Genomic DNA, 25817 nt, shown 5'->3' on the forward strand with positions numbered 1-25817 from the left:
GACTGGTATTGAGCACTCTGACTCTCTCACAGACTCTGAATAAAAGTAGTAGAGTGGGGTATTGGGAACAAAGGCAGGGTCCTCCTTTGATTCCAAGTCATCATATTTTAGGACAAACAAGCATCTAAGGGAAGGGAAACCTTCCTGGGGCCCGCCACAGACTCAGCTTGGGGGAAGAGACTTAAAGAGGATGTCGTCTTCTGGAGGTGGAATATTAACAGCAACGATTGCCCTTTTATAGCACCTTCTTTGTTGTTCTTTTGAGTCCTGTTTCACTCTAATGATTCCATTAGAGTTTTCTTGGCAAAGTGGTTTGCATTTCCTTCTCCAATTCATTTGATAGATGAAGAAACTGAGGCAAACAGGGTTAAGTGGCTTGCCTAGGGTCACACAGCCAGTAAGTATCCGAGACCAGATTTGAGCTCAGGAAGTTCCGGATTTCAGCACTATCCACTGCACTCCTTAGCTGCCCTGCTTGATTCGCCTAAAGTATTTCCTCAAAGTGGGGAGGAAGGCTGGTTGATATGGAAGTGGTGCAGAGCAACAAGGGAAGAAATGGGCTTTCTCCCTCTGCCCCTCCCTCCCCCAAATCTCTTCCTTTTTCTATCTGCCTAAATTCTTCAAGATCTGTGACTCCTTCTCCATCTAGCCTGGACCCCACGCTAGCCTAGTGTCTCAGACTCCTTAGAGCTGTCATCCACAGCACTGGCCCAGTTTCAGGTCCTTCTCCGGCAGACTATGGCAAAGACTAAGTAGTTTGCGCAGGGGGCACACTGTAAAAGTCTGGAGTGGATTTGATCTTGTTTCCGGACTCCTTGCCAGGTGCTCCAGCTGCTTCAACCCCTACCTGCCTTTGTCCTTCAAGCTGGAGCATTCTTGACCAATATTATATTTTATCCTGGGAGACATATACTATTATTCTCAGTTCACGGTTGGGACGTAATGGTAGAGGCTGGACTTGAACTTCTGTCTTCCTTCCTGGCTCTTAGCTACTCTCCACTGGACCACCTAAGCATCCCCGTCCTGGAAGGTTGGCTGAGGTGCCTGAGAAGGTCCCCTCAGAGGCAGGGGCCGGTGGGAGGCACAACTCTGGGGCTGGGGACAGCCTAGGCTGTCTTCTCTGGGGCATCGTGAATAATTCAGGACCATAACAGCCCAGTTGCTTCTCCCCAGAAAACAGGGAGGACTGGGGAGGGGGAAACTGAGGCTCAACAGGCTACAATCTGGGCACTGGATATGTCCAAACCCAAGGGCTGGGCAAGATGGGCGGTCGAGATTCAGTTACAGGAGAAAGGTAAGCGCTCGCTTCAACGGGGCACACAAGATTTCGCCATCTCCCCTGCGAAGGAACAGACAGTGAGGCTAGAGGAGAGATTTGGCTTTAGCGAGGGACCCGAGTCCCAAACCAGGCTCTGTCGATTACTACGATAATACTTGGAGCAGATCACTCAGACAGCCTCAGTTTCCCCGTCGGTCAAAAGAAGCAAATCAGATGCTCTCCCGGCATCTCACCGGGGAACTGGAGGAGAGGAAGGGCCCAAGGCTAGGTTCCACAGTCCGGGACTTGAATTCTTTCCTCGGGTGTGGGCACGGGAAATACGTGTGCGCCCCGACCAGCCAACCCGGCTGAAGCTGGCCAGCGAGGTCTGTCTGTCATCTGAGAGGACCAATGAAGAAGTCAAAGAGCCCGCTCTGCCTCCCGGTCATCCCCATCCCTCCCTGGCCAGGCCCCGCCCCTCCTTCCGGACATCCTGCCTCGGCCACTCTTCGACCTCTTTGTTTCTGGGGCTGGTCGGTCCTTCAGGCGCCCGGGGGCGGACCCCTTGTGGGCCCGCCCAGGGGCCATCCCTTCCTGGGCTCTCTTGGGCGGTAAAGGAGTTTTCTTTCCTTCTCCCTCGCGGTGGGGCTGCTGCTTTGCTGTATTCGGGCTTTGGCGCCGGCAGTGCACTGTGTGATGTAGACTCCCTCCGGAGTGGGTCTCGAAGGTCAGAGGACGCCGGAGTGGGAGGCAGGTCACCTCGGTTTCCTCCCGGGCTTGTCTTGGGCAATCCACTTCCACCTCTCCGTTTCTCGGGGCTATAAATGATTTGCCTCTTGCCACATCTGACGTTTTGGCCTCCCGCCTTGAAGTGGGCGGCGAAGAGGGCTCGAGAATGGAGCGGATTTCTTCGGGGAGTCCCACGGGGATCCCTGTGCCTCTCAGCCCCGATCGCCCTGTTCTGCAGCCGGGCTCTCCAGGGACTGAGCTCTTCTGACTCATGCTCACTTTCCGATAGGCACAGTAGTCGGCCATTAGCTCGCTGTGCCTGAGGCTGAAGCCGACACAGACCGGAGGAACTGAGTTTTGCCTTGCTTGTCACTTAGCACCGCTGCGAATAAACAGCTAGGCCTCCCACAGTTGCACACTTGAGCGCGCCCCACACTGCTTGAGATTTGAAAGGAAGCCGACTCAGAACACGGAGAGACCTTGAAGTCTTTTGCTCCAAGCGCACCCCCCACCACCATTTTTCACTTGAGTAAACCAGCACAGGAGTTTATAACTTGCTTAAGATCATAGAGTCAAATACGGCCAGTCAGGACTAGAACCGGGGCTCCAAACAACCATTTATTGCCTGAAATATCCAGGAGGAGAGAGAGCCAGGTGATGGGCTACAGGGTGGGCCAGGGAGTCAGAAAGCCTGGAGGACTCGGAATGACTGCTTCTGCCCTGAATCTGAGTCTGGAGGGCCTCTCTGTGAATTTAGGCACTTAATGGAGCAGAGGCTCCCGGGGTAGCTCCAAGGCTCTGAGTCAAACAACTCAGGCTAATGGGTAGAGGAAGGTTCTTCCTGGTACATTCCCCAGAGAAAGAACTTTGATTCATTTCCTATGCATGCCAGCCACTGGGGATGCAGATACAAGCAGGGCAATCCTTGCCCTGAAAGGGCTTACATTCTGATGAAATGAGGCAACAGATAAAGTGGGCATGGGGCGGAGATGGAGCAGTGGGGGTCCCTGGTTCCAGGCAGGATAAGGGGAAGGCTTACCTATCAAAACCAGAGGTTCTAGGGGGCAGCTGGGTATCTCAGTGGATTGAGAACCAGGCCTAGAGATAAGACGTCCTGGGTTCAAATGTGGCCTTAGATACTTCCTAGCTGGGTGACCCTGGGCAAGTCACTTAACCCCCATTGCCTAGCCCTTACCACTCTTATGCCTTAGAACCAATACAAAGGATTGATTCTAATGCAGAAGGTAAGGTGGTTGTTTTTTTTGTTTTGTTTTTTATTAAAATTTAAAAACCAGGGGTTCTAGACTCAGAGTTCCAGGCTGGGGATGGGGTAGTGTGGAGATGAGATTTATGACCAGGGTGCAGGAAGCTTGATGTAGGTAGGCGTGGCCAGGAAGTGAATGAAAGGAAATCACACACACATATGTGTGAGAAGGGGACAATCTTAGAGGCTTTTCAGAAAAAATAGAAAAGGTAACAAGTATTAAAATTAAATTTGTTCCTAGTAATAAAAGTATTATGTTTTATGAGGTTTATTAAAGATTATTAGAAATAAAGGATACAAAATAATAAACCACATGCCTAGGACTGATTAGCCCATTCACATTTTACTCACTACATGTTGTAATCGCTAGGTCTGGAGTGTAGAGGACCTGCATTCAAATCTAGCCTCAAAAAACCTTTTAACTGTGGGACCCTGGGCAGACCATTTAACTTGATACTACAGAAGACAAGGGTTTAAAAAAAAAAAAGGTAACATTTGGGCTAAGTCTTATAGCCTATGTACCATTTTGTTCCTGTTCTTGCAATCAAGTTGGGTGGAACTAAATACTCCATGTCATCCTGAAGCCAGAAGCTAGAGAATAAGGCTGCTTATGAACAAGCACAAAGAAATTAGGAAATAACTACGTTTGAGTGATCACAGTGAGGTGATACATCAGGGAAGCCTTTCAGGGAGAGGTGGTACCCCCCAATTAACTTGCTTTCTGCATACTCATAGTGACTGACACATGTAGGTAGCATTTGGACAGCTTCCTTGTTTTATTTTTTATTTTCATTTTTATGTCTTGACTCCCCAACTCAACTAAACTCCTTCAGGGTTCAGGGAAGACACTAAAGAGATATTCCCTAAGACACATAATACATATAGGAGAGGCAGGAGGATAGAAAGATTCAGCTAGGTCTCTAGAACACTTCTCAGAGTCAGATAGACCCGAGTTCAAATTTGACCTCAGACACTGACTAGCTGTGACATCAGGCAAGTCACTTAGCTCTGTTGGCCTCAGTTTTCTCATCAGTCAAAAGAGCTGCAGAAGGAAATGGCAAACCACTCTGATAGGCCATGGGACAAAAGACCCCCTTTCCCCAATCACTACTGAAACCAATAGCACCCCTTCCCCTTTACCTGCTAGAACTCCAGAACAAAGCAAGTAATTCCACTTCATAGGACACTGCTCCTTCCCATGCTGTGACCTGACAAATCCATGATGGATGGATGGATGGACTTATTATCTGTACCATACTAGGGACTATACAAGCCTAGGAACCAAAGTCCCCACTCCCAAAGCCAACCCTCTCGGGGCCATCTAGTGAACTGGACCCAAGTAACCCCAACTTGACCAATAGACACAACAGAGATTACCTCATCCCAGACTACCACCCTATAAAAGATTTCCCCCTTCTCCACCCAGGTGGCGACCCCTAGCCATCCACAGGCTTCAGGCTCCCTGATCACGACTGTCTCCCCTCCCCCCCCATTCCACAGCCACCTTTGCTGGCATTGAGCCTCCCTACTACTTCTTCCCTTGCCACTTCTACACCCCTTCCCCACCTTTCCTTTCCCACAATAAAGCCTACCACCACTTCATTCCTGCCTCATTTGCCTCAAGTTGAGCCAATCAGTGGAAATGACAAACTCCAATATCTATGCCAAAAAACTAACCCAGATGGGGTCACAAAGAGTCTGACATGGCTATAGACAACAATAACAACAACAAAATTCACAGCGTTGTAAGGCTTAAATAATGAAACATCTGTGTCATCTAAATGCTAGATATCATCATTCTAGAAAGAGAAAATAAACTGACTGAGAGTTTAGGAAACCTGGGTACCTAAATCTGGCTCTGCCACCCACCCTTTGTCCCTCTGACTTTTGTTTCTTTCTCTGTATTGGGGGGTGGGAAGGATGGAAGACTGGGAATTGGGAAGGATTTAGACCAGAAGACTTAGATAAAGGCCTTTCAATAAAGGCCTGTTTATCAAATTTGCAAATGAGACAAAACAAGGAAAGATAACTAGCATGTTGGATGACTAAATCCAAACAGATTTAAAGAGGATAGAATACAATTCTGAATTCTAAAAGGAGATCACTTAATAAAGATAAATATAAAGTTCTAAATCTGGATTTTAAAAATCAATTTCATAAAGGCAAACTGGGGGAGTTGTAGCTAGAGAGCAGTCTGTTCAAAGATCTGGGAGTTTTAGTGGACTGTGAACTCAAATGAGTTCACAGATGAGGCAGTGATTTTGTTGGTCAGTTATATTCAGTGCTGTTTGACTCTTCCTGACCCTATCTGGGGGTTTGGGGCAAAGATATTGGAGTGGTTTGCCATTTCCTTCTCTAGCTCATTTTACAGATGAGGAAACTCAGGCCCACAAGATTAAGTGAATTGCCTAGGGTCACTCAACTAGTGTCTGAGGCTGGATTTGAACTCAAGTCTTCCTGACTCCAGGCCCAGTGTTCTATCCACTGCACCATCTAGCTGCCCCAAACATGTGACATGGCAGACAAAAAAGTGAATATAATTTTAGACTGAATTTAAGAGGAATGGCCCAGTCCAGGCCTACCACCTCACTAGAAGTCTTCCAGTAAAGGCTATATGACCATATGCTGTTAGGGACATATCTGAGTTGACTCTAGATGGCTTTAGATGTCCTTTCCAGCCCTAAGATTCCATGACTATATAGCAGAATCACAGAATTTGAGAGGTGAAAGAGATCTTCATGGCCATCTAGCCCAACTCATTGACTACAACAGGGTTTTCCAGTAGAACATACCTGACAGCCTCTGCTTGAAGAGGCTTCTAAAAGGATGAATCCACCACTTCTCAAGGAAATCAAGTCCACTTTTGGACAGTTCAACTTGTTACCCAGCTTCCCCACATCAAGCCTAAGCTAGTTTCTTTGCAAGTTCTACCCACTACTAGTTCTTCACTCCAGGGCGAAACAAAACAGCCTAATTGCTCTTCCATAAGTCTCCTCTTTAAGTATTTAAGCATAGCTTTCATGTTTCTCCTGTGTCTTGTTTCTCCAAACCCAATCCTTCAACCAATCTTCATGTCATGAGCTCAAGGCCACGATTGCCTTCCTCTTAACACTCAATACTCTCTAGATGAAGTCTGATGAGAGTAGAATATTATATTATGACCTTATGCAAATCACTTCACTGTTATAGACATAAGTTTTCACCTCTGTAAAATGAAGAGGTTGAACTACATGACCTATAAAGATGACCTTATGGCGTGTCCAAATGATGAAATGCTAACAGAACAGTGAATCACCAACCAAAGTCTCATGGTACCAGCTTGATGCTCTTTTTAGTAGAAACCACCTTCAAATACGATTTTAAGGTTTACAAGGAATTTTCCTCATAAGAAATCTATGGGGCAGATAATGTTGGTTATTATTATTTTTAAATTCTATTTTATTTTATTATCAGTTCCAAATTCTCTCCCTCCACTCATTGAGAAGACAAGAAAACTAGAACCCATTATGAATATATATAGTTATGCAAAGTGAATTTCATATTTGCCATTTTCTTAAAGCAATAAAAATAAATAGAAGAAAATGTGCTTGAGCAGATTGTCATTTATAGTTGGAAAAATTCAGACATAGAGAAGGAATGTGATGTTCAGAGTCACAAAGCTAGCAATTATCAAAATTTAAAGATGAAATCATCACTTCTAATTCCAAGACCTATGTCCTCTTTCCATTATACTATGATAGCACCCACATAATATGGAGAGAGTTCTCTCTCTCCAAGGGCATCATCTTTAAGAACAAGAATGGTGAGCAGAACCAGGAGAACATTGCATACAGTAACAGCAATATCATTCAAATAATCAGTTGTGAATGACTTGGCTATTCTCAGGAATACAATGATTCAAAACAATTCTAAAAGATATGATGAAAAATGCTATTCATTTCCAGAGAAAGAACTGGAGGAGTCTGAATGCAGATTGAAGCATGCTACTTTTGGCTTTTTAATTTTTCATGAACTTTTTCTTTTTGATTTGTGTTTTCTTTCACAACATGCCTAATAGGAAAATATGTTTTGGACATAACCAATTTGAAGATGCTCCTCATCTCAGACTGGGGAGGGGAGGGAAGGAGAGAATTGGGAACTCAAAAATTTTAGTGAGTTTTGGAAATTGCTTTTATAATTAATTGGGGAAATATATATGCTGATAAACCCTGGGTGAAGACAAATTTGTTTTTACTTTCTTTTACTTGGTTTGTGTATATGTATGTGTTTTCTTTTGCAACAGGGCTAATATGAAAGTTATTTTTCATGACTTCACATGTAAGATTGGATTTATATTGCTTGCCTTCTCAAAGGGTAGAGGAGGGACAGGGAGGAAGAGAACTTTGAATCAACATTTTAAAAAACTAATGTCAAAAAAATTTACATGTAATTGGGAAATATTTACTGCAACATATACATACAGTCATTCTTTTATATGTATATAAAGTGTGAATGAATGAATGAAACAACTCATCCCCAACTACAGTGGCTACTTTTTGGGAGATACACACATCTAGAGAAGTTGTCATGAATCCAGCACCCCATTCATTTCAGATTTATTGAGCAAAAAGGTCACAATGCTAAAGGTGGACCCTGTCATCACATATGGGAAATAATGGCAAGGTAACACAGTGGATAGAGGACCAGACCTGGAGTCAGGAAGACTCATCTTAACGAGTTCAAATATGCCAAAGAAGGAACTGACAGAGTCTGAATGGAGACTGAAACATACCATTCTTCACTTTATTTCTTCCATGAATTTTTCTCTAGTGTAAATAATATGTCTTCTTTTACAACATGATAAGCATGGAAATAAGTATAGGATGATAACCTATTTCATGTTATCTGCCATCTTGGGAAGGGGGGGTGGGAGGGACGGAGAGAATATGGATCGCAAAATATCAGAAAACAAGAGTGAATCTAATTGTATATAATCTGGAAAAGAATTTTAAAGGAACTGAGAACTATATGAGGTATAACCAGCCCTGAGGGCTTTTAGGAGGTGGCGGTCTGTTCTTCAAAGGTTAACAAACACCAAGGAGCATTTATTAAGCATCTACTATAATAAAAGGCACTGAAGCACTGTGCCAGAGCATTTAAAAGTGGACAGAAGGGGGCAGCTGGATGACCCAAGGGATTGAGAACCAGGTCTGGAGACAGGAAGTCCTGGGGCTAATCTGGCCTCAGACACTTCCTAATTGCGTGACCCTGGGCAAATCACTTAACCCCCATTGCCTAGCCCTTACTGCTCCTTTTCCTTGGTTCTAAGGCACTAGGTGGGGGTTTAAAAAAAGTGGACAGGAGCATGTTGAAATAGAACAAGGAAGATCTAGTATCAGTAACAAACATGGTGACTTTGGGCAAATGACTTACCTTTCCTTATCTATTAATGTGGTCCAGGGTCAAATATCGTATGATTCCTAAAGGCAGAAATAAAGGGTAGAAAGCAGGGACTATGTCCTTTTTGTCTGTTCTCTTTCCCCCCAGCCTCGAGCACCGAGCATTGCAGATAGCAGATCCTTAATGTGAAATGTCAAGGGTTAAGAAGTTTTTAATGACTTTTGTGAGGTTTATAATTGCTTTAGAACATCAAGATTATAGAGTGGTAATGTATGCCTGAAAGTGCCTTTGCATGGTTCCAGCCCCAAAAGGTCAATGTGCGCTGAATGGTGCTCATGCTTTTCTCTATCTAATTGAGATTACATCCTAGCACATCCTAAAAGATTGACAGTACATTTCTGGCAATGGGTAGAAGTTCCCCATGTTGCCCAATTAGCCCCTTCCCCCATTTCTTGAAACACTGTATAAGCCTGTACCCTCTTCCAGTCTCTTGAGGAGGTGGGGTCCTTGGGTCTATCCAATGCCCCAGTGTTTTTCTCAATGTTTCTCTCAATGGAAATAAACATCTTTGCTACCAAGCTGTATGACTGGTTGGTTTATTAGAGCAAGTAAATGTTGTTTGTTTGGTTTTAAGATTTTAATAAATGTTTATTTGCATTAAATCAAATCATTTGGGGCCCAAGCTTCTCCCCACAATAAACTAGGCTGGTCCTCCAAGGGTATAGCCTGGTGCTGGGCCAATGCCCAAATCCCTTCCAGCTTAGCATAACATCAGAAGCCTGTTCCCTTGAGTTCTGGTTTATCCCTGAAAACCCAAAGTCACCTCCACACCAGGATGAGGCATCAGAGGAAAATAACACGAACAAATAATGACTTCATTGTGAAATAAAACCCTGTAAAATGTAATATAATTTATAATAAGAATGAATCATTTAATTCATTAGGGATTGGAATTAGGATTGCCTTAGCATAGAGAATTTGTAGATAAGAAGCCTCCCTCTATGAGTACATGTATAGTTTGCAGTATATCTGCAATTCAGTTTTAGAAAGAGGCCTAGATTTGTTTGTTTTCCTCAGTTGGGAGTAGTATGGGAGGATAAAAAGAGATTGAAAAAGCCAGCAAAAAGAAGAGAAGATAATTGAAACACTTTTAAGTGTTCAAAAGAGAACAGAAGAAAGGGCCGAAAAATACCACTTTCAATCAGGACAGTTTTGACATCTTCAGGCTGAATTTTTTATATGCTTTAAAAGAAAAGAAAGTTGTAACTATTTGAGATATTCAGTTTTATGTCCAAACCACTTTTTCTATTCTGCTGTATATAAGGAAATGACATGGGCCAGCTAGGTAGTACAGTAGATAAAGCACCAGGTTTGGTGTTATGAGGTCCTGGATTCAAATTTGACCTCAGGTACTTCCTAGCTATATGACTCTGGACACTTAACCCTAATTGCCCAGCCCTAGCTGCTCTTCTGTCTTAGAATTGATACTAAGATAGAAGGTAAGGATTTGAAGACAAAATAAGGAAACGACTATTTTATTTGATATTTGTTCAGTTCAAAATAAAAGTGAATAATAATAATTTTTTAAACCCTTACCTTCTGTCTTGGAATCAATACTGGGTATTGGTTCCAAGGCAGAAGAGCAGTAAGGGCTAGGCAATGGGGGTTAAGTGACTTGCCCAGGGTCACACAGCTGGGAAGTGTCTGAAGCTAGATTTGAACCTAGAACCTCCCATCTCTAGGCCTGGCTCTCAATCCACTGAGCCATCCAGCTGCCCCATGAAAAATTATTTTGAAAAGAAAGTTGCCCAGAGGACTGAGTGCTTTGTCATTTGCCCAGAAACATGCAGTCAAGCATGTATCAGAGGCAAAACTTTGACTGCAGATCTCTCATGATTGCCCTCGCCAATAAACATGAAATGCTGCCGCTTTACCAGGCTCTGAAGTCAGAAGAAATACAGGTGGCTTCCTTCAAATGTAGACTCTGGAAGGAACCTGGCAATCAGAGGGAGGAGCCCCAGGGTCAGGGCAGAGGGTGCTTCCACTGTATGAAGTCTAGGGCTGGAATGAGCCTCCTGGAAACACAGGCTTCTGGGACATAGTAGAGAAAGTCTGGGAGGGTCAGGACTACAACCTAGAAAGGATATCCACCTCGATAGCCCGAAAGCCAAGATGTCTTTCATTGGATGTATTTATTACCTAACTGAGAAGCTAGATTAAGGCAAATATACATTTAAAGCGCTAACTGCATGAAGGCTATCAGCCTGTCAACAGGCTCTTATTAAGCATCTACTATATGCCAGGCAAGGCAGCTCCATAGCTGCCAGTAGAGAGAGAGAGGCTTGGAGTTTGGAAGACCTGAATTCAAATGTGACTCAGATTCTCACTAGCTGTGTGACTCTGGGCAAGTCACTTAACTTTTTGCATTGATCCATTCCAGTATCTTTGCCAAGAAAACCCTAGGGAGAGTTCTGGTGTGCTATGGTCCATGGGGCCATGAAGAGTTGGACACTGTGCAACAACAACACATGCCGGGGACTGTGCTAATTACTGGGATATGAGAGAAAGGACACAGCTAAGTGACGTTCTAGCCAAGTTTTAACTAGCATGGGATCAATAGGGCTTTGCTCCAAGGTGACAAATAGGTGTGCTTGCCCACATACAGGGTGGTCTTTCAACAGGATCATGATACCTCTTCTCCTGGCTCACCTCCCCCCACCCCACCCCTCAGTGGAGCTAGGGTCAGTCTACCCTCCACCCCTTGCCAGTTGTACGACTCTTTTTCTCTGGTGAAAAAATTGCTAGGTAAAGCTCTCCACCCACTATCAGCATAATTAATCACTTCGGTAACAAAACTAACAAATCACAATGTTATCTCAATACATGCAGAAAAAGCGTTTGACAAAATACAACACCTATTCCTATTAAAAGAACATCAGAAAGCATAAGAACAAATGGCCTTTCCTTAAAATGATAAGTAGAATCTATCTAAAACCATTAGCAAGTATCATCTGCAATGGGAATAAGTTTAGAAGCACTCCCAATAAGATCCAGTACTTAACATTGTACTAGAAATGCTAGCAGTAGCAATGAGAAAAAGACATAGAAGGAATGAAAGTAAGCAATGAGGAAACTAAACTATCACTCCTTGTGGATGATCTGATAGTATAGTTAGAGAATCCTGGAGAATCAACTAAAAAACTAGTTGACATAATAACTTCAGCAAAGTTGCAGGATACAAAATAAACCCACATAAGTCATCAGCATTTCTATAGAATACCAACACAGAGATAGAATGGTGGCTCAATGGACTAGATTAGATACACAATATACAGGAGTAAATGACTCTAGAAATTTAGTGTTTGATAAACCCAAAGATCCCAGTTTTGGGGATAAGAACTCACTATTTGACAAAAACTGCTGGGAAAACTGGAAAACAGTATGGCAGAAACTAGTTATAGGCCAGTATCTTATATCTTATACCAAGATAATTTTTAAATGGGTTTATAGGATTTAGACATGAAGAATGATTCCATAAACAAATTAGGGAAGCATAAAAGAGTTTACCTGTCAGATCTTCAGAGAACGGAAGAATTTATGAGCAAACAAATGCTCTACATCCCATATCTGACAACTCAACCACTAACATACACAGACAACTGTGTTTTAATCAAATTGGTTTCCTTTGTCATCCTAGTATTTTTATTTTATGCAGTTTAAAATATGATTCTGAAGAGGTCTATAGGCTTCACAAGACTGCCCAAGGGGTCCAAGACATAAAAAAAGGTTAAGAACTCCTAATCTAGTCCCACTTCTTCCTTTTAGAAATAAAGAAACACAGGGCCAGGGAAGGAACATGCCTGGCTAAAGTTCACACAGTCAGTTGCACAGTCACAATTATGACCTTAGGCTCTCTGCTTATGTAGCTTCATAGATGTATAAGAAAGTCAGTTGGAAAACTTCTTTTATTTTGCAGCTTAATTAGATTGTCTTGGAAAAACAATGACTTGAAACAAGCTATCCTTGTATTTATAGAAAGTATTCTGATGTTGAGGAATGACTGAACAAGTCATGGTATATGGTGGTAATGAATACCTTATAAGGCACCATAAGAAATGAGGAGCCAGATGAATTAAAAAAACCTGGAGGGGCAGCTGGGTGGCTCAGTGGTTTGAGAGTCAGGCCCAGAGATGGGAGGTCCTAGTTCAAATCTGGCCTCAGACACTTCCTAGCTGTGTGACCCTGGGCAAGTCACTTGAACTAGGTTCAAATCTGACCTCAGACACTTCCCAGCTGGGTGACCCTGGGCAAGTCACTTGACCCCCATTGCCTAGCCCTTACTGCTCTTCTGCCTTGGAGCCAATACACAGACTGAAGGTAAGGGTTTAAAAACAACAACAACATCCTGGAAAGACTTATCCGAATTGATGTAAAGTTAAGTAAGTGAGCAAAACGAGCAGAACACTGTGAACAGAAATACTGTATGATGAGCAACTGTGAAAGACTAAATTATTATCAGCAAGACAAGTTTCCAAGATAACTCGAAGGGACTCATGGTAAAAAATGCTACCCAGGGGGCAGCTGGGTAGCTCAGTGGATTGAGAACCAGGCCTAGAGACGGGAGGTCCTAGGTTCAAATCTGGCCTCAGCCACTTCCTAGCTGTGTGATCCTGGGCAAGTCACTAGACCCCCATTGCCTAGCCCTTACCACTCTTCTGCCTTGGAGCCAATACACAGTATTGACTCCAAGATGGAAGGTAAGGGTTTAAAAAAAAATTGCTACCCAAAACCAAAGAAGGAACTGTTGGAATATGACTACAGATCAAAGCACGCCATCTTTCACTTCATTTCCTTCATCAGCTTTTTATTGCATGTGTGATATGTGTCTTCTGTCATGGCACGGGGAATATGGAAATATGCATTATATGAAAACACTGGTATAACCTATATCAGACAATTCTTTGCCTCAGGGAAGACAAGAATGTAAATTGCAAAAAGTCAGAAAACGATTGTCAAAAATTGTTTCTACATGTAATTGAAAAAATGTTTTAAGTTTTTTAAAGTACCCAATGTTATACAGAGAGATGGTAACCCTCATACGGCCCATTATCCTGGCATACTGGTTTAAATTACTGTTGAATTTTCCATAATGGTTTTATTATGGGAAGGTAAGACATAACATCTAGACAGGTAGTTAACTTTCCTGACAGGAGAAACTGGCTTTTACTCCAGGGCATACTTTAATACAATGTAATAAATAGTGGGTGCTCAATAAATATTTACTAAATTCATAACAAATAGGCATTCTATTTTCCCATTTCTAAGATTATCAATGGCATGTGACCCTGGTCAAAGAATTAAACTTGCTTTACTGAAAGGAAATGGGACTCAAGGGTGGAGATTGCAAAATAAAATTGTCTTTACCTTCAGGTAGCTTGCTTTCTTAGTGCTGGAAATATTATGGAAGGAATTCATACTTGAGGTATGAAGTTAAACTGGATGATCACTGACATTCCTTCCCACTCTGAAATCCTGAGTCTATGACTTATCTTCATATTACTTTATCTGTAAAAATTACAAAGTTGGATGATATAGAAGGTCATTAGTGGGTTAGACTAGATAGCTTCTGAGATTCCCTTCCCATCCCTGCTTGTGATTTAATACTGACAAATCATGACCTCCTTCCCCTTATCACCCCTTCACCCATAGACAGGACAATCTAAGACAGCTCTAAATCTATGACACTTCTGATATATATCTCTTCTGATCTAGCTTTTTATGACTGACTTCAAGCGTTGAATCCGCTGCCATGTAGTGAGGGGGCAGTGGCTGTGGGTTCAGGAAGAAAAGATCCATTTTCATTTCAACTTGAGTCCAAGAAAATCAAGGTATTCAAACTTCTGCAAGAAATCAGGTAGGATACTAGGATTAAGGGTTGGAAGGGTCCTTAGATATGATATAACCTATCAATACAGATGATGAAATAGTAATGTTAAGAAATTTGCCAGAGATCTCATAGTAAGTAGTAAGACCGGTTTCAAATTTAGAAGGCTTTTTACTTACTTGCACCACCTTGTATGAACAAACATGCCTCAGACTTTGACTAGTTGTGTGATCCTGGGAAACTTTTTTAAGCCCTTACTGTCTCCGTTTTCTCAGCTATAAAATGAAGAAGCATGGATCCTATTTCAGAATTATTGTTTTTTAATTCTCTAAGCCAGCCAGGGTTCCCTTTGGTAGTTCAAGGAGAACCACCTCCATTTGTTATGCATATCACTGCATAGATTTTACCCTTAAACTTGATCCTCCTTATAGCTTTATGATTTCTATTTATATACAATCAACGAACAACAGCTATTTACTAAATATCTATTATATGCGAGTCACTAGATATACAGATATAAAAGTGAAATATTCCCTGTCCTTGAGAAGCTTACATTCATCCAGAAGTTCAGCATTTTCACAAGTAAATACAGAATATATTTAAAAAAAAAACAAACAAAACACAAATATCCAGGGAGAAGCTGGGTGACTCAATGACTAGAAAGCCAGGCCCAGATTTGGGTTTCAGACCCTTCCCAGCTGTGTGACCCTGGGAAAGTCACTTAAGACCCAAAGTCTAGCCCTTACCATCCTTCTGCCTTGGAACCAATACACAGTACTGATTCTAAGATGGAAGGTAAGGGTTAAAAAAAAAAATTCCCAGTGATAGGTAGAGTATTAAGACTAGGTAGGGGGAAGTGCCCGGGTCAGGCTGGGACAGCTCAGTTTGCAGCAGGAGCCATGGTAGGGCTTTACCCTCTCCCCATCGGATCCAGGAGGCAGCTTGGGGGGGGGGGGGCGAGGGGGGAGGAGGACAGAGGTGTGCAATCACAGGAGGGGGCGGGACTGGTCCAGGCCCTTTACCCAGAGGGGATGTTCCCTTCCAAACACACCAAGGGGAGAAGCAGCCAACCTGAGCCGGGTCAGGGGGCAGGGTGGGAGGATGCCTGTGCGCATGTGTCATGGAAGAAGCCCCAATCTCGGGCACTGAGGTGCGCAGAGAGGAAGTCTCCCCCCCCTCGGAGATGCCACCTCCTGAAGCACCCCAGGGTGGCCCCGTAGAGAGCCTACAGCAAGAAGGAATGGCCCCCAGGACCCCAAGGCCCCCCTCCCAGGGGTCAGTAACATTTAAGGATATTGCTGTGGACTTTACCCAGGAGGAGTAGGGCCTATTGGACCGTTCTCAGAAAGAACTATACAAGGAGGTCATGCTGGAGAATGTGCAGAATCTACTCACTGCTGGGCTTCCAGTTCCTAGAGAAAATTTTATCTTCTGTTTTCTGCAAAGGAAATCACCATGCCTGCTAGAGCAAAAAAGTCCAAGGAGCTCCTGTCCAGAGGCAGAGATTAAGTTTGAAGTGAAGGAGATGTCTACAAAGCTGAGCGTTTTGGTGGAAGGATCTGACCCACAAAGATGCATGAATGAGGATCTCTCTGACTTCATTTTGAGAGAAATCTGTGACTAATATCAAGGGAAATAAAAATTCAAAGAGTAACGGTGAATTTGATGAAACTGCAAAGAAATTCAGCCAGTATTCAATCCTAAATCAGTATATGAAATTCAGCTCAGGAAATGACCTTTGTCAGGATAGCGAGTATAGCAAATGCTTTCCTGCAGAACTAGAACTTATTCAGTCGGCTCCGAAACCTCCTGAAATGTCCTTGTATCAAGGTAGCTTAGGGGGAATGGCCTTTCATTGGAGTTTAGACCTCATTAGACATCCAAATATTAAATGTGTAGAGATGGTTTCTGTGAGTAATAAAGGAGGGAGATCTTTCAGTCAGAACTCTGAGTTTGCTGAACATCAAATAATCCACTGTGGAGAGAAACCTTATGAATGTAAACATTGTAGAAAGGCTTTTGCAAAGAGGGACCATCTTGATGCACATCAGAAAATCCACACAGGAGAGAAACCTTATGAATGTAAACAGTGTAGAAAGGCTTTCACTCAGAGGGACAGTTTTGCTGTACATCAAAGAATCCATACTGGAGAGAAACCTTATGAATGTATACAGTGTGGAGAGAATTTTACACAGAGGGGCAATCTTGCTGCACATTAAAGAATCCATACTGGAGAAAAACCTTATGAATGTAAACAGTGTGGAAAGGCTTTCACAGAGAGGGGCCATCTTGCTAAACATCAAATAGTCCACACAGGAGAGAAAGCTTATGAATGTAAATAATGTGGAAAGGTGCTCACACTGAGGGGCTCCCTTGCCAGACATCAGAGAATCCACACAGGAGAGAAACCTTATCAATGTAAAGAGTGTAGAAAGACTTTAGATGCAGCTCCAGTCTTAGGAAACATCAGAGAATTCACACTGGAGAGAAACCTTATGAATGTAAACAATGTGGAAAGCCTTTCAGACAGAGGGTCAGTCTTGCTGCCCATCAGAGAATCCACACTGGAGAGAAACCTTATCAATGTAAATAATGTGGAAGGAGTTTCACACAGAGCTCTCATCTTGCTGCACATCAGATAGTCTACATTTGAGAGTAACTTTATGAATGTTAACTGTAGGAATGCTTTCACACTGAGTGGCCATCTTGCTAAATATCAGTGTCCACATTGGAGAGAAACTTTATGACTGTAATCAATTTTTATAGGCTTTTACATAAAACTCCACAGTTCCACAGTAGTTTCATGTCAGAAAATCCTCATGGGAGAAAAACCTCATGAGTGAGGCTAAACTCATATTTGTCACTTTTATATTATTTAAAATAATAGAATCCATACTATAGAGAAACGTTAGGAATATGATGAATGTGGTAAGGCCTTCAGGCAACAATCCTCTCATTCCCAACCCAACAATTCCTTTTGGATAAAAATCTCATTACTGTCATGAACGAAGAAATACATTGAAATCTAGAGTCCAGAGTTTGTTCAATATGAGAAAATGTCTTCTGAACAGACTAGTTCCAGATCGACTCCCTATAGGAAGGATTTCAGCCAGAAATCATCACTTATTTCATATCAGAGGATTCATAGTGCAGAAAAGCCTTATGAATATGCTCAAGTTGTATGTGTTTTCCTCAGGAGGAGGGTGATAACTATTTAGTGAAATGCAAATTATAATAAGTCTGAGGGACCACCCAACATCTATTCGATTGGCTATTGTGACAGAAAAGGAAAGTGACAAAAGTTGGAGGAGATGTGGAAAAACAGAGATACTAATGAACTATCCAGTGGCATTGTGAACTGATTCATCCATTCTAGAGTCCAATGGGTATTAAAAAAAAAAGGAAAAGGACTCGTATATTAAAAAAAAACTGTTCTTTATGGGGTGACAAAAGAATTGGAAAGTAAGAGGAACCTCATCAATTGGTAAATGGCTGACTAAATGGTGACATATGATTGTAATGGAATGCTGTTTTTACAAATTAATGAGGAGAAGCTCAGAATAACCTAGAAAGACATGAGAACTGATGCAGACTGAATTTAGCAGAACCAGCAAAATACTGCACATTGTGACAGAAATATTTATGCTGAACTGTGAATTGAGCTATTCTCAATAATACAGTGATCCAAAACTATCCCAAATGACTCATAAAAAGTTTCATCCGTTTCCAGAGAAACAACTGATGGAGTCTGAATCCAGACCAAATAAAAATTTTTTTACTTTTAAAGTCTTTGTTTTGTTTGAGTTAGTTCCACAGAAGGATCAATATGAAAAAATGTTTTATAGGGTTCTAACATGCAAAATCTGTATAAGATTGATTAACATCGCTTTGGTGTTGAGGAGAAAAATCCAAGACTCAAACATTTTTTTATATTTTACATATCATTTTTTGCACACAGTTGTCAAAAAAATCAAATGTGAAATGATGGAAGTGAAGAGTTGTATGATCAGTAGTAAACAATATTCTATCTGGAATGAAGGGGTATACACGGAATGATTACCAAAAGGACTTCACCTTGAGCTCATACTCGACTATTCACTGGACACATAATGTTGGAGGTAAGGTTTGATGTCTCTAATTTGCTAGGAAAGACATTTTGCTGTAGCACAAGCTTCATAGTCTGTCCTGCAGAGAAGCCCTGATTAAACATCCCAAATTATACACTATGCAAAAAATACTATGATAAGGACTATTTCTCTGAAATCCTAATACTCATCATTCTTCCTCCTCACTATTTGTTGGTATTCATGTATTACAGTCTTTTTTCAGCCATTCCCTAATTAGTACCCACCTTTAAAAAAAAAAAGAACTAGGTAGGGGAATTAGAAAAAAAAAAACTTTTTAGTTTCAATCACTTTTTTCATCCCTTATTCTACCACCCCTTGCTTTTTTTTCTGTCTTAGGTAATCTAATAACTCTCTTATCCATGCCTTCCTATATTCAGGGCTAACATTTTAGAGACCCTTATCTCCAACTGCCTGAACTATTCATTTCAATAACCTCCCAACAGATCTAACTTCTTAATCCCCTTGTTTACATCTATCTTTCATTTATCATAGCATCAGTATGCAAATTAGTTCCCCAGATGCATATATTTGATAATGTTATTGCTCCTCTTAAAATTTTTTAGTAGGGGGCAGCTAGGTAACTCAGCTGATTGAGAGCCAGGCCTAGAGATGGGAGGTCCTACATTCAAATCTGACCTCTTACACTTCCTAGTTGTGTGACCCTGGGCAAGTCACTTAACCCTCATTGCCTAGCCCTTACCACTCTTCTGCCTTGGAGCCAATAAATACACAGTATTGAGTCTAAGATGAAGGGAAGGATTTAAAAAAAAAAAAAGGTTTTTTAATTAGCTCCCAGCTGCCTACCAAGTAAAGTTTAAACTCTTACCTTGGCATTTAAGGCCTTCCACAATCTAGCACCATCCTTTTCCCTTAGCTTATAAATATTTTTTTGTACATACGCTGCTCTTCAGTCAAATAGGACTATGCACAGCCCCCCAAACAGGCCTGGTGCTTTCCTTATGCCCTTGCATTTTCTCATGCTTTGCTCATCTCCATGGCTCCTTGAAGTCCTTCTCATCCCACAAACCTTAAATATCATCTTATGGGGAAGCCTTCCCTGATCTTCCTCACTTCCCCTAACTTAATTACAGGAGTGTGCTAGAGCCCTTGAGCTAGTCAAACTGTGGGCATTTATACCTTGGAAATCATCGAACTTCCGACTTTGTTGATCGTTTAGACTTGAGAAAATGTAGAAAAAGTTAATGATGGACCTCGGGCTTTCGGAACTCATTTAGCCATTTTCCTTGCTACACTTGCTATGTATCTCTTGCAGGTAACCTATACCCCAGTTATCTCTTTCCAGGTATCAATGTCAGGAGGCAAGGCGGATAGAACAAGGGCAGAGAACATACCTAATAAGATTGGGAAATAAAAGCCTGGTAAACTGACTTCTTCAGCAAAATAAGCAAACAAAACATTTAAATGTAAACGGAAAACCACAGTCAGTAGGAATTTTAAAAGAGTTGGATTGAGCATCTGTGGGTGGGGAAAATCCACAATACCCTAAATGGGTGATGAAGGCACATTGCCCTTCTCTCTCTCTCTCTCTCTCTCTTTCCCCAATATTTGTCCGTAAACCAAAGGCCACTAAGTTGATCCCATTAAATAGCATAATGCAGGCTTTCGGTTAAAGGCAGCGAAAGGGGGCAAGAGGCATGGGTAGTACCCCGAGGTCTTGCTCCTGGGCACATCCTGGGGGCTTGGACTACCCCACGCTCCGTTCTGGGTCACGTTTTCCGATGTTCTACACCTTGGGGTCCAGGACCTCTTCGATCCTAGTCTGGACCTACAGTGTATGCCTAGCCTCCTCCCCCTACTTCTACACACACATCTGGTGCCAGAGGGCGCCCAGGGCTCTGGTCTGGTAACCCTCCGTACCAGCAATCGCAGGGCTCCCTTACAGAGATGGCCGGAGGCGCTTCCGCAACCGTCACGTGACGGCATTGGTGTCACATGACCTCCACCCTCTGTGTTCAAGAATGCGGAGTCCTATGTTAGACTTAGCGAAGCTGGGATCTCTGTGGCAGCTGGCGCACTCTCCATCCCGGGAGCTGGAAAGCTCCGCCATCCTCCTGAGCGCCCTTCCGAGATGGGACCCCCGAAGCGCTGGAAAGAGGTGAGCCCAGCCTAGCCCTCAAGACTCCCCACCTCCCGGCTTTGAGGCTAGAGGCTCCAGCCTCCAGGTCAGGAACCGGGAAGCCCGGGAGATGAAAGGAACTGGAGGTGTTTATCCTGCGAGCACACCTGGAGACTATGATCCTGGGAGAGAGGGGTGAAGAAAATAGGAAGTGGGAGGGAGAAGGCTTGAAACCAAACACCTGCTAGATACAGGATGGGTATGAACTCTGTCCAGCTTCCTTCCCATCCCTCACCTGCAGCCCTCCTCTTAATCCTCCTCCTCGTTTCTTATTCTCAAACTCTCATCTGTCGTTTCCATCCTATATGGTTTCCTGGGGAACTAGGGTAAGAAGCCAGTGGGTGGAGAGGATGGAAGTATAGAAAAAGCCCTGCTTTACAGCAGGGATAGGCAAAATCCCTAGGTTAGAAAAAGGTAAGAGATGCATGCTGCTATCACCCCCAAAGTTAGGCCCATTCCAAGTTATCCTTATTCTTATCTCAGCATCCTAGAGATTTGGCCAAAGTAAACAACGTTGCCACAAGTATCTTGGGACTGCTGTTGCTTCAGCTGATTTCCTCCACATCAAGTGAGTGACTAGAATAAGGAGGTGGAAGCTCACATAACTTATAAAGAAGGTGGTGATATTGGGAACAGAAACCTCTTTAGGCAATGCTGGTTACATAGTCAGTGCCAGAAATTTTTAATAATGGAAAAACTTGGGTGGAAGGAGAGGCACAGACAAGAGGAAATTCCACTCCTCTTCTGCCCCCCTTTCCCATTTGTTTTCCTTGTGCTTCCCCATCTCCCTGTGCCCTAGGTGCCCGGCCTTGTGTTCCCCAAAGCTTTGGCTATAGCTCTGTTGTGTGTGTCTGCAATGCTACCTACTGTGATTCGATTGATCCGGTAACACTTCCTGCTTCAAGTACCTTTAGCCGATATGAGAGTACTCAAAGTGGCCGGAGGTTTGAGTTGAGCATTGGGAACATCCAGAGCAACTGGACAGGCAAAGGTAATCATTCTTCCTGCCTAAGTAGAATTAGGACCTTTCACAGAACCAAGAAACTCAAGACCTTTGGGTCCAGAAACACCCAGAAGCTACCCAATGGTCAGGACTATTATAAGTTTTTTTCTTTTTTTTTTTTAAACCCTGATCAATATTGGCTCCAAGGCAGAAGAATGGTAAGGGTTGGGTAATGGGGGTTAAGTGATTTGCCCAGGGTCACACAGCTGGGAAGTGGCTGAGGTCTGATTTGAACCCAGGACCTCCCATCTTTAGGCCTGGCTCTCAATCCACTGAGCCACCCAGCTGCCCCCTATTATAAGTTTTTTTAGCAAGTACTTTTTCACCTACTCTTCAGGATTGCTGCTATCCCTGCACCCAGAGCAACAGTTCCAGAAGATAAAAGGCTTTGGAGGTGCAATGACTGATGCTGCTGCCCTCAACATTCTAGCTCTCTCACCTTCTGCCCAGGACTTACTTCTTAAATCTTACTTTTCTCCAGAAGGTGAGTTATTTTGAGGATGGGGAAAGGATTCTATGGAATATATCTATATATCCTCTTTTGACTTAGGAGATTCCTTTACCCTTTCTCAATTTCTAAGTTCCCCTACATTTCTATATTCTCCTTCTTTTACGTGAGGGTCCTTAGGCCTACTTTTCTCTCAAGTATAAGCTCCACAGTTGATCCAAATGCATCAGTTTTCCAGACTAGACTCCTGAAGTTCAGGTTTTGGGGTCTCCTTCCCACCCATAACCTGGACATCTGAGCCATTGCTTTTTTCCAGGTATTGAATATAACATCATTCGAGTTCCCATGGGCAGCTGTGACTTCTCTGTCCGTGTCTATACCTATGCTGATCAACCTGACGACTTCCAGTTGAACAATTTCACCCTCCCAGAAGAGGACACCAAGTTCAAGGTGTGCATAGTTGGCATTTTGCTTTCTCAAGAGTAAAGAAGCATGAGGCTGAGGAAGGTATTGGAAGTTACATGGTTCCTACCCTGAGCCACCCTAGATAGTTAAGGAAGGACCAGGGCGGGAACCAAAGACTGGGCCTGATACACTGGTTAAGCCAGTCACTGCCAATTTCTTCATCTTTGTTCCTCACTACTTACCTATCCCTTCAGATTCCCCTTATTCACAGGGCTTTGGCCCTGTCCCAACGCCCTACATCGCTCTTTGCCAGCCCCTGGACATCACCTACTTGGCTTAAGACCAATGGGGCAGTAAATGGGAGAGGGTCACTCAAAGGACAACCAGGAGACAAGTACCACCAGACCTGGGCCAACTACTTTATCAAGTAAGAAGAGATTGGGCAAGGGTGGGAGCTGGAGAAGTTAGTCACTGGATACTTTGATATTTGCCTTTTAACAATTTCTGGGCTTCTTAGACTTAGCCTTTTGAGGATCTCCAAATGCATCATGGATTTTCTCAAACCCCAGTATAGGGGCTGCCATTTTCCTTGTTCTGCATCTCTCTTTAGGTTTCTAGATGCTTATGCAGAACATAAAGTAAAATTTTGGGCAGTGACAGCGGAGAATGAACCATCAGCAGGATTGATAAGTGGGTATCCCTTCCAATGCTTGGGCTTCACTCCAGAACTTCAACGAGATTTCATTGCCCGGGACCTAGGCCCTACTCTTGCTCAAAGTGCTCATCGTGATGTCAAACTACTAATACTGGATGACCAACGCATTTTACTGCCCCATTGGGCACAGGTGGTAAGGCCTTAGCCACCCAAATCATATGGATCCCATTTAGTTAAAAACCTGTCTCAAGATACCATAATTCTCTTGATTTGAGGCTACTCCTCTCTGGTCCTTAGATATCTAGGGCCCCAGAAACTTAAGATACTTTTTTCCTGAGTCCTCTTGATCTTGCTGGAACTTCCTAGGATTCTATCATTTTGACTCTTTCTACCTCTCAATTCTGTACATTCCTATTTTCCTCCTCCTGTTCCTCATTACATTCTTGGGTCTCTACCCCTAAGAGGTCCTGGCTTTGTATTCCCACTCCTTTAAACCCCCTTCCTCTTCCCTTTCTAGGTTCTGAAGGACCCGAATGCAGCTCAGTATGTCTCCGGGATAGCTATACACTGGTACCTGGATTTCCTGGCCCCAGCTAATGCTACACTGGGGGAAACACACCGGTTGTTCCCTGATATGATGCTCTTTGCTTCTGAGGCCTGTGTGGGTTCCAAGTTTTGGGAACAGAGTGTACGGCTAGGTTCCTGGAGCCGAGGGACAAAATACAGTCATAGCATCATCACTGTAAGCCTTTCCTGTGTCTAGTCAATCTCAGGATTTCTCCCTTCTCAAATCCTGACAAGCTCATACCTAATACCTAACCTTGATTAGTGAGGGGACCCCAAGACAGAACTTTTTCTTTCCTCCTACGTTCTCCATGGTAATGCCTAGGACACATAGGTTCCCCATCTCAACCAGAGTTTCATTCTCTGCTCCTTCAGTTATATCCATCTCTACTTCCCCATGATTGCTTGGCTTTTCCCCAAATATCCTTATCCTGCATCTTTCTCCATAGACTCCCAGATTCCTAACCCAGGGCTGACTGAGCTATCTCCTTAATCTACTCCTATATGCCCCTCATTGCCTTCCCAGATGCCCCAGGGCTGAACCTGTATTTCTTTGTCATCCTACCCCCTACATAGGATCTTAACCACCATGTGGCAGGCTGGACAGACTGGAACCTTGCCCTAAATCTTGAAGGGGGTCCCAACTGGGTACGCAACTTTGTTGATAGCCCCATAATTGTAGATATAAGCAAGGACAAGTTTTACAAGCAACCGATGTTCTACCATCTCGGACACTTCAGGTGAGCCAACAAAGTGCAAATTCTGCCTGCTATCCCTGAAAGGGGGAGGCAGAGGGATAGAAACATGATCTCGAAGTAGAGGGTTCTATGAAGCTAAATTCAGTCAAGGATAGGAATGCCATGTGGCCCTGGAATGGATGTTTTCCAACTATTATTTGGGGTACCAGTCCAATATTTGATTAGGCCAATAGTTATTCTTGTTTTCTGAGTCAGAAGAGAGAATCAGGGTTCCACTTTGGTCACTAAGATGGTGGAGTCAGAAGGGACAGGTTCATGCAGTTAGAAGGAACTTGAGAGGCCTCTAGTTTACCCTTTGGAAGTTAGGTGACTCGCCCATGGGCACACAGCTAGGTAAATATCTGAGGCAAAATTTGAACCCAGCTCTTGTTGACTCCCAAGTCCAATAGTCTGTCCTCTTTGCTGTGCTTCCTTGGACATAGAGAAGGAATTTGGAGAATTCCTCTCAGAGAGCAATCAGGAGCTCTGGCCAGATGTATGAGGGCTGGAGCCCTGATGATGTCAATCTTGTATCTAGCAAGTTCATTCCTGAGGGTTCCCAGAGGATAGGACTGGAGGCCAATAAGAACCACAACTTGGAGACAGTGGCCTTACTGCGCCCTGATGGTGCCATGGTGTTAGTCGTGCTCAATAGGTGAGTAGTCTGGGAAGGTGGGCACTGTGTGAACATTAGGAGTCCCAAGGATCTTGGGGCTCCAGGATGGTTATGGTGCCCACAAGGGGGAGCATTCTTTGACTTGATTCTCTCTTCAGCTCTTCCCAGGACCAACCTTTTACAATTGCTGATCCTACTGTGGGCTTCATGCAAACCTTGGCACCTGCATACTCCATTCAGACATACCTCTGGCAGCACCAGTAATGAAGTGGGCATGGGGGCAGCTGTGCTTGGGTAGTGGGCAATAAAGGATTGAACTAATTTATCCATGGCTTCTGACTGGAGAAACCTGAAGCAGGGGCTGGGTTAAGGAAAGTAGGGGAAAGATATAAATCGCTGAGCTGTGGTTTGGGTGACTCAATCTCCCCTCCAGTCAGTGCCAGGAGCTTGAGGCCCCTAGGGTTAGGGGAGGGAAAAGCCCCAGTCCCCTCCAGTATGGATGTATGAGTGTGTGCTCTGTGCTGGCTATGGAAACTGGCCCTGTGCCCACAGTGAGCTCACTGTCTGTATAAACAGCAAATTCAGGGGAGAGGGTAGTAGAGAGATGGGGC

At 43.4% G+C, this 25817-nt stretch overlaps 1 protein-coding gene across 1 annotated transcript; it reads left to right on the plus strand.

The window, feature by feature from the left end:
- Window positions 1-20276: 20276 nt before the first annotated feature.
- On the plus strand, window positions 20277-25531 carry GBA1 (glucosylceramidase beta 1). The gene is made up of 11 exons (XM_007482027.3): window positions 20277-20757; window positions 21262-21346; window positions 21578-21769; window positions 22119-22265; window positions 22546-22679; window positions 22889-23061; window positions 23245-23482; window positions 23807-24031; window positions 24430-24593; window positions 25129-25245; window positions 25365-25531. The coding sequence occupies exons 1-11, from the start codon at window positions 20731-20733 to the stop codon at window positions 25468-25470; spliced, it is 1608 nt and encodes a 535-aa protein (XP_007482089.1). The 5' UTR covers window positions 20277-20730; the 3' UTR covers window positions 25471-25531.
- The last annotated feature ends 286 nt before the right edge of the window (window positions 25532-25817 follow it).

The sequence above is a fragment of the Monodelphis domestica genome, chromosome 2, assembly GCF_027887165.1.
Source record: "Monodelphis domestica isolate mMonDom1 chromosome 2, mMonDom1.pri, whole genome shotgun sequence".
Lineage (NCBI taxonomy): Eukaryota > Metazoa > Chordata > Mammalia > Didelphimorphia > Didelphidae > Monodelphis > Monodelphis domestica.

Bases quoted from the DNA above. Each gene is read 5' to 3' on its own strand.
- GBA1 (XM_007482027.3), top strand. From the start codon at position 20,731: ATGGGACCCCCGAAGCGCTGGAAAGAG. The intron at 22,680-22,888 runs GTGTGCATAGTT...CTATCCCTTCAG, and splicing joins AAGAGGACACCAAGTTCAAG to ATTCCCCTTATTCACAGGGC. The intron at 24,594-25,128 runs GTGAGCCAACAA...TCTTGTATCTAG, and splicing joins TACCATCTCGGACACTTCAG to CAAGTTCATTCCTGAGGGTT.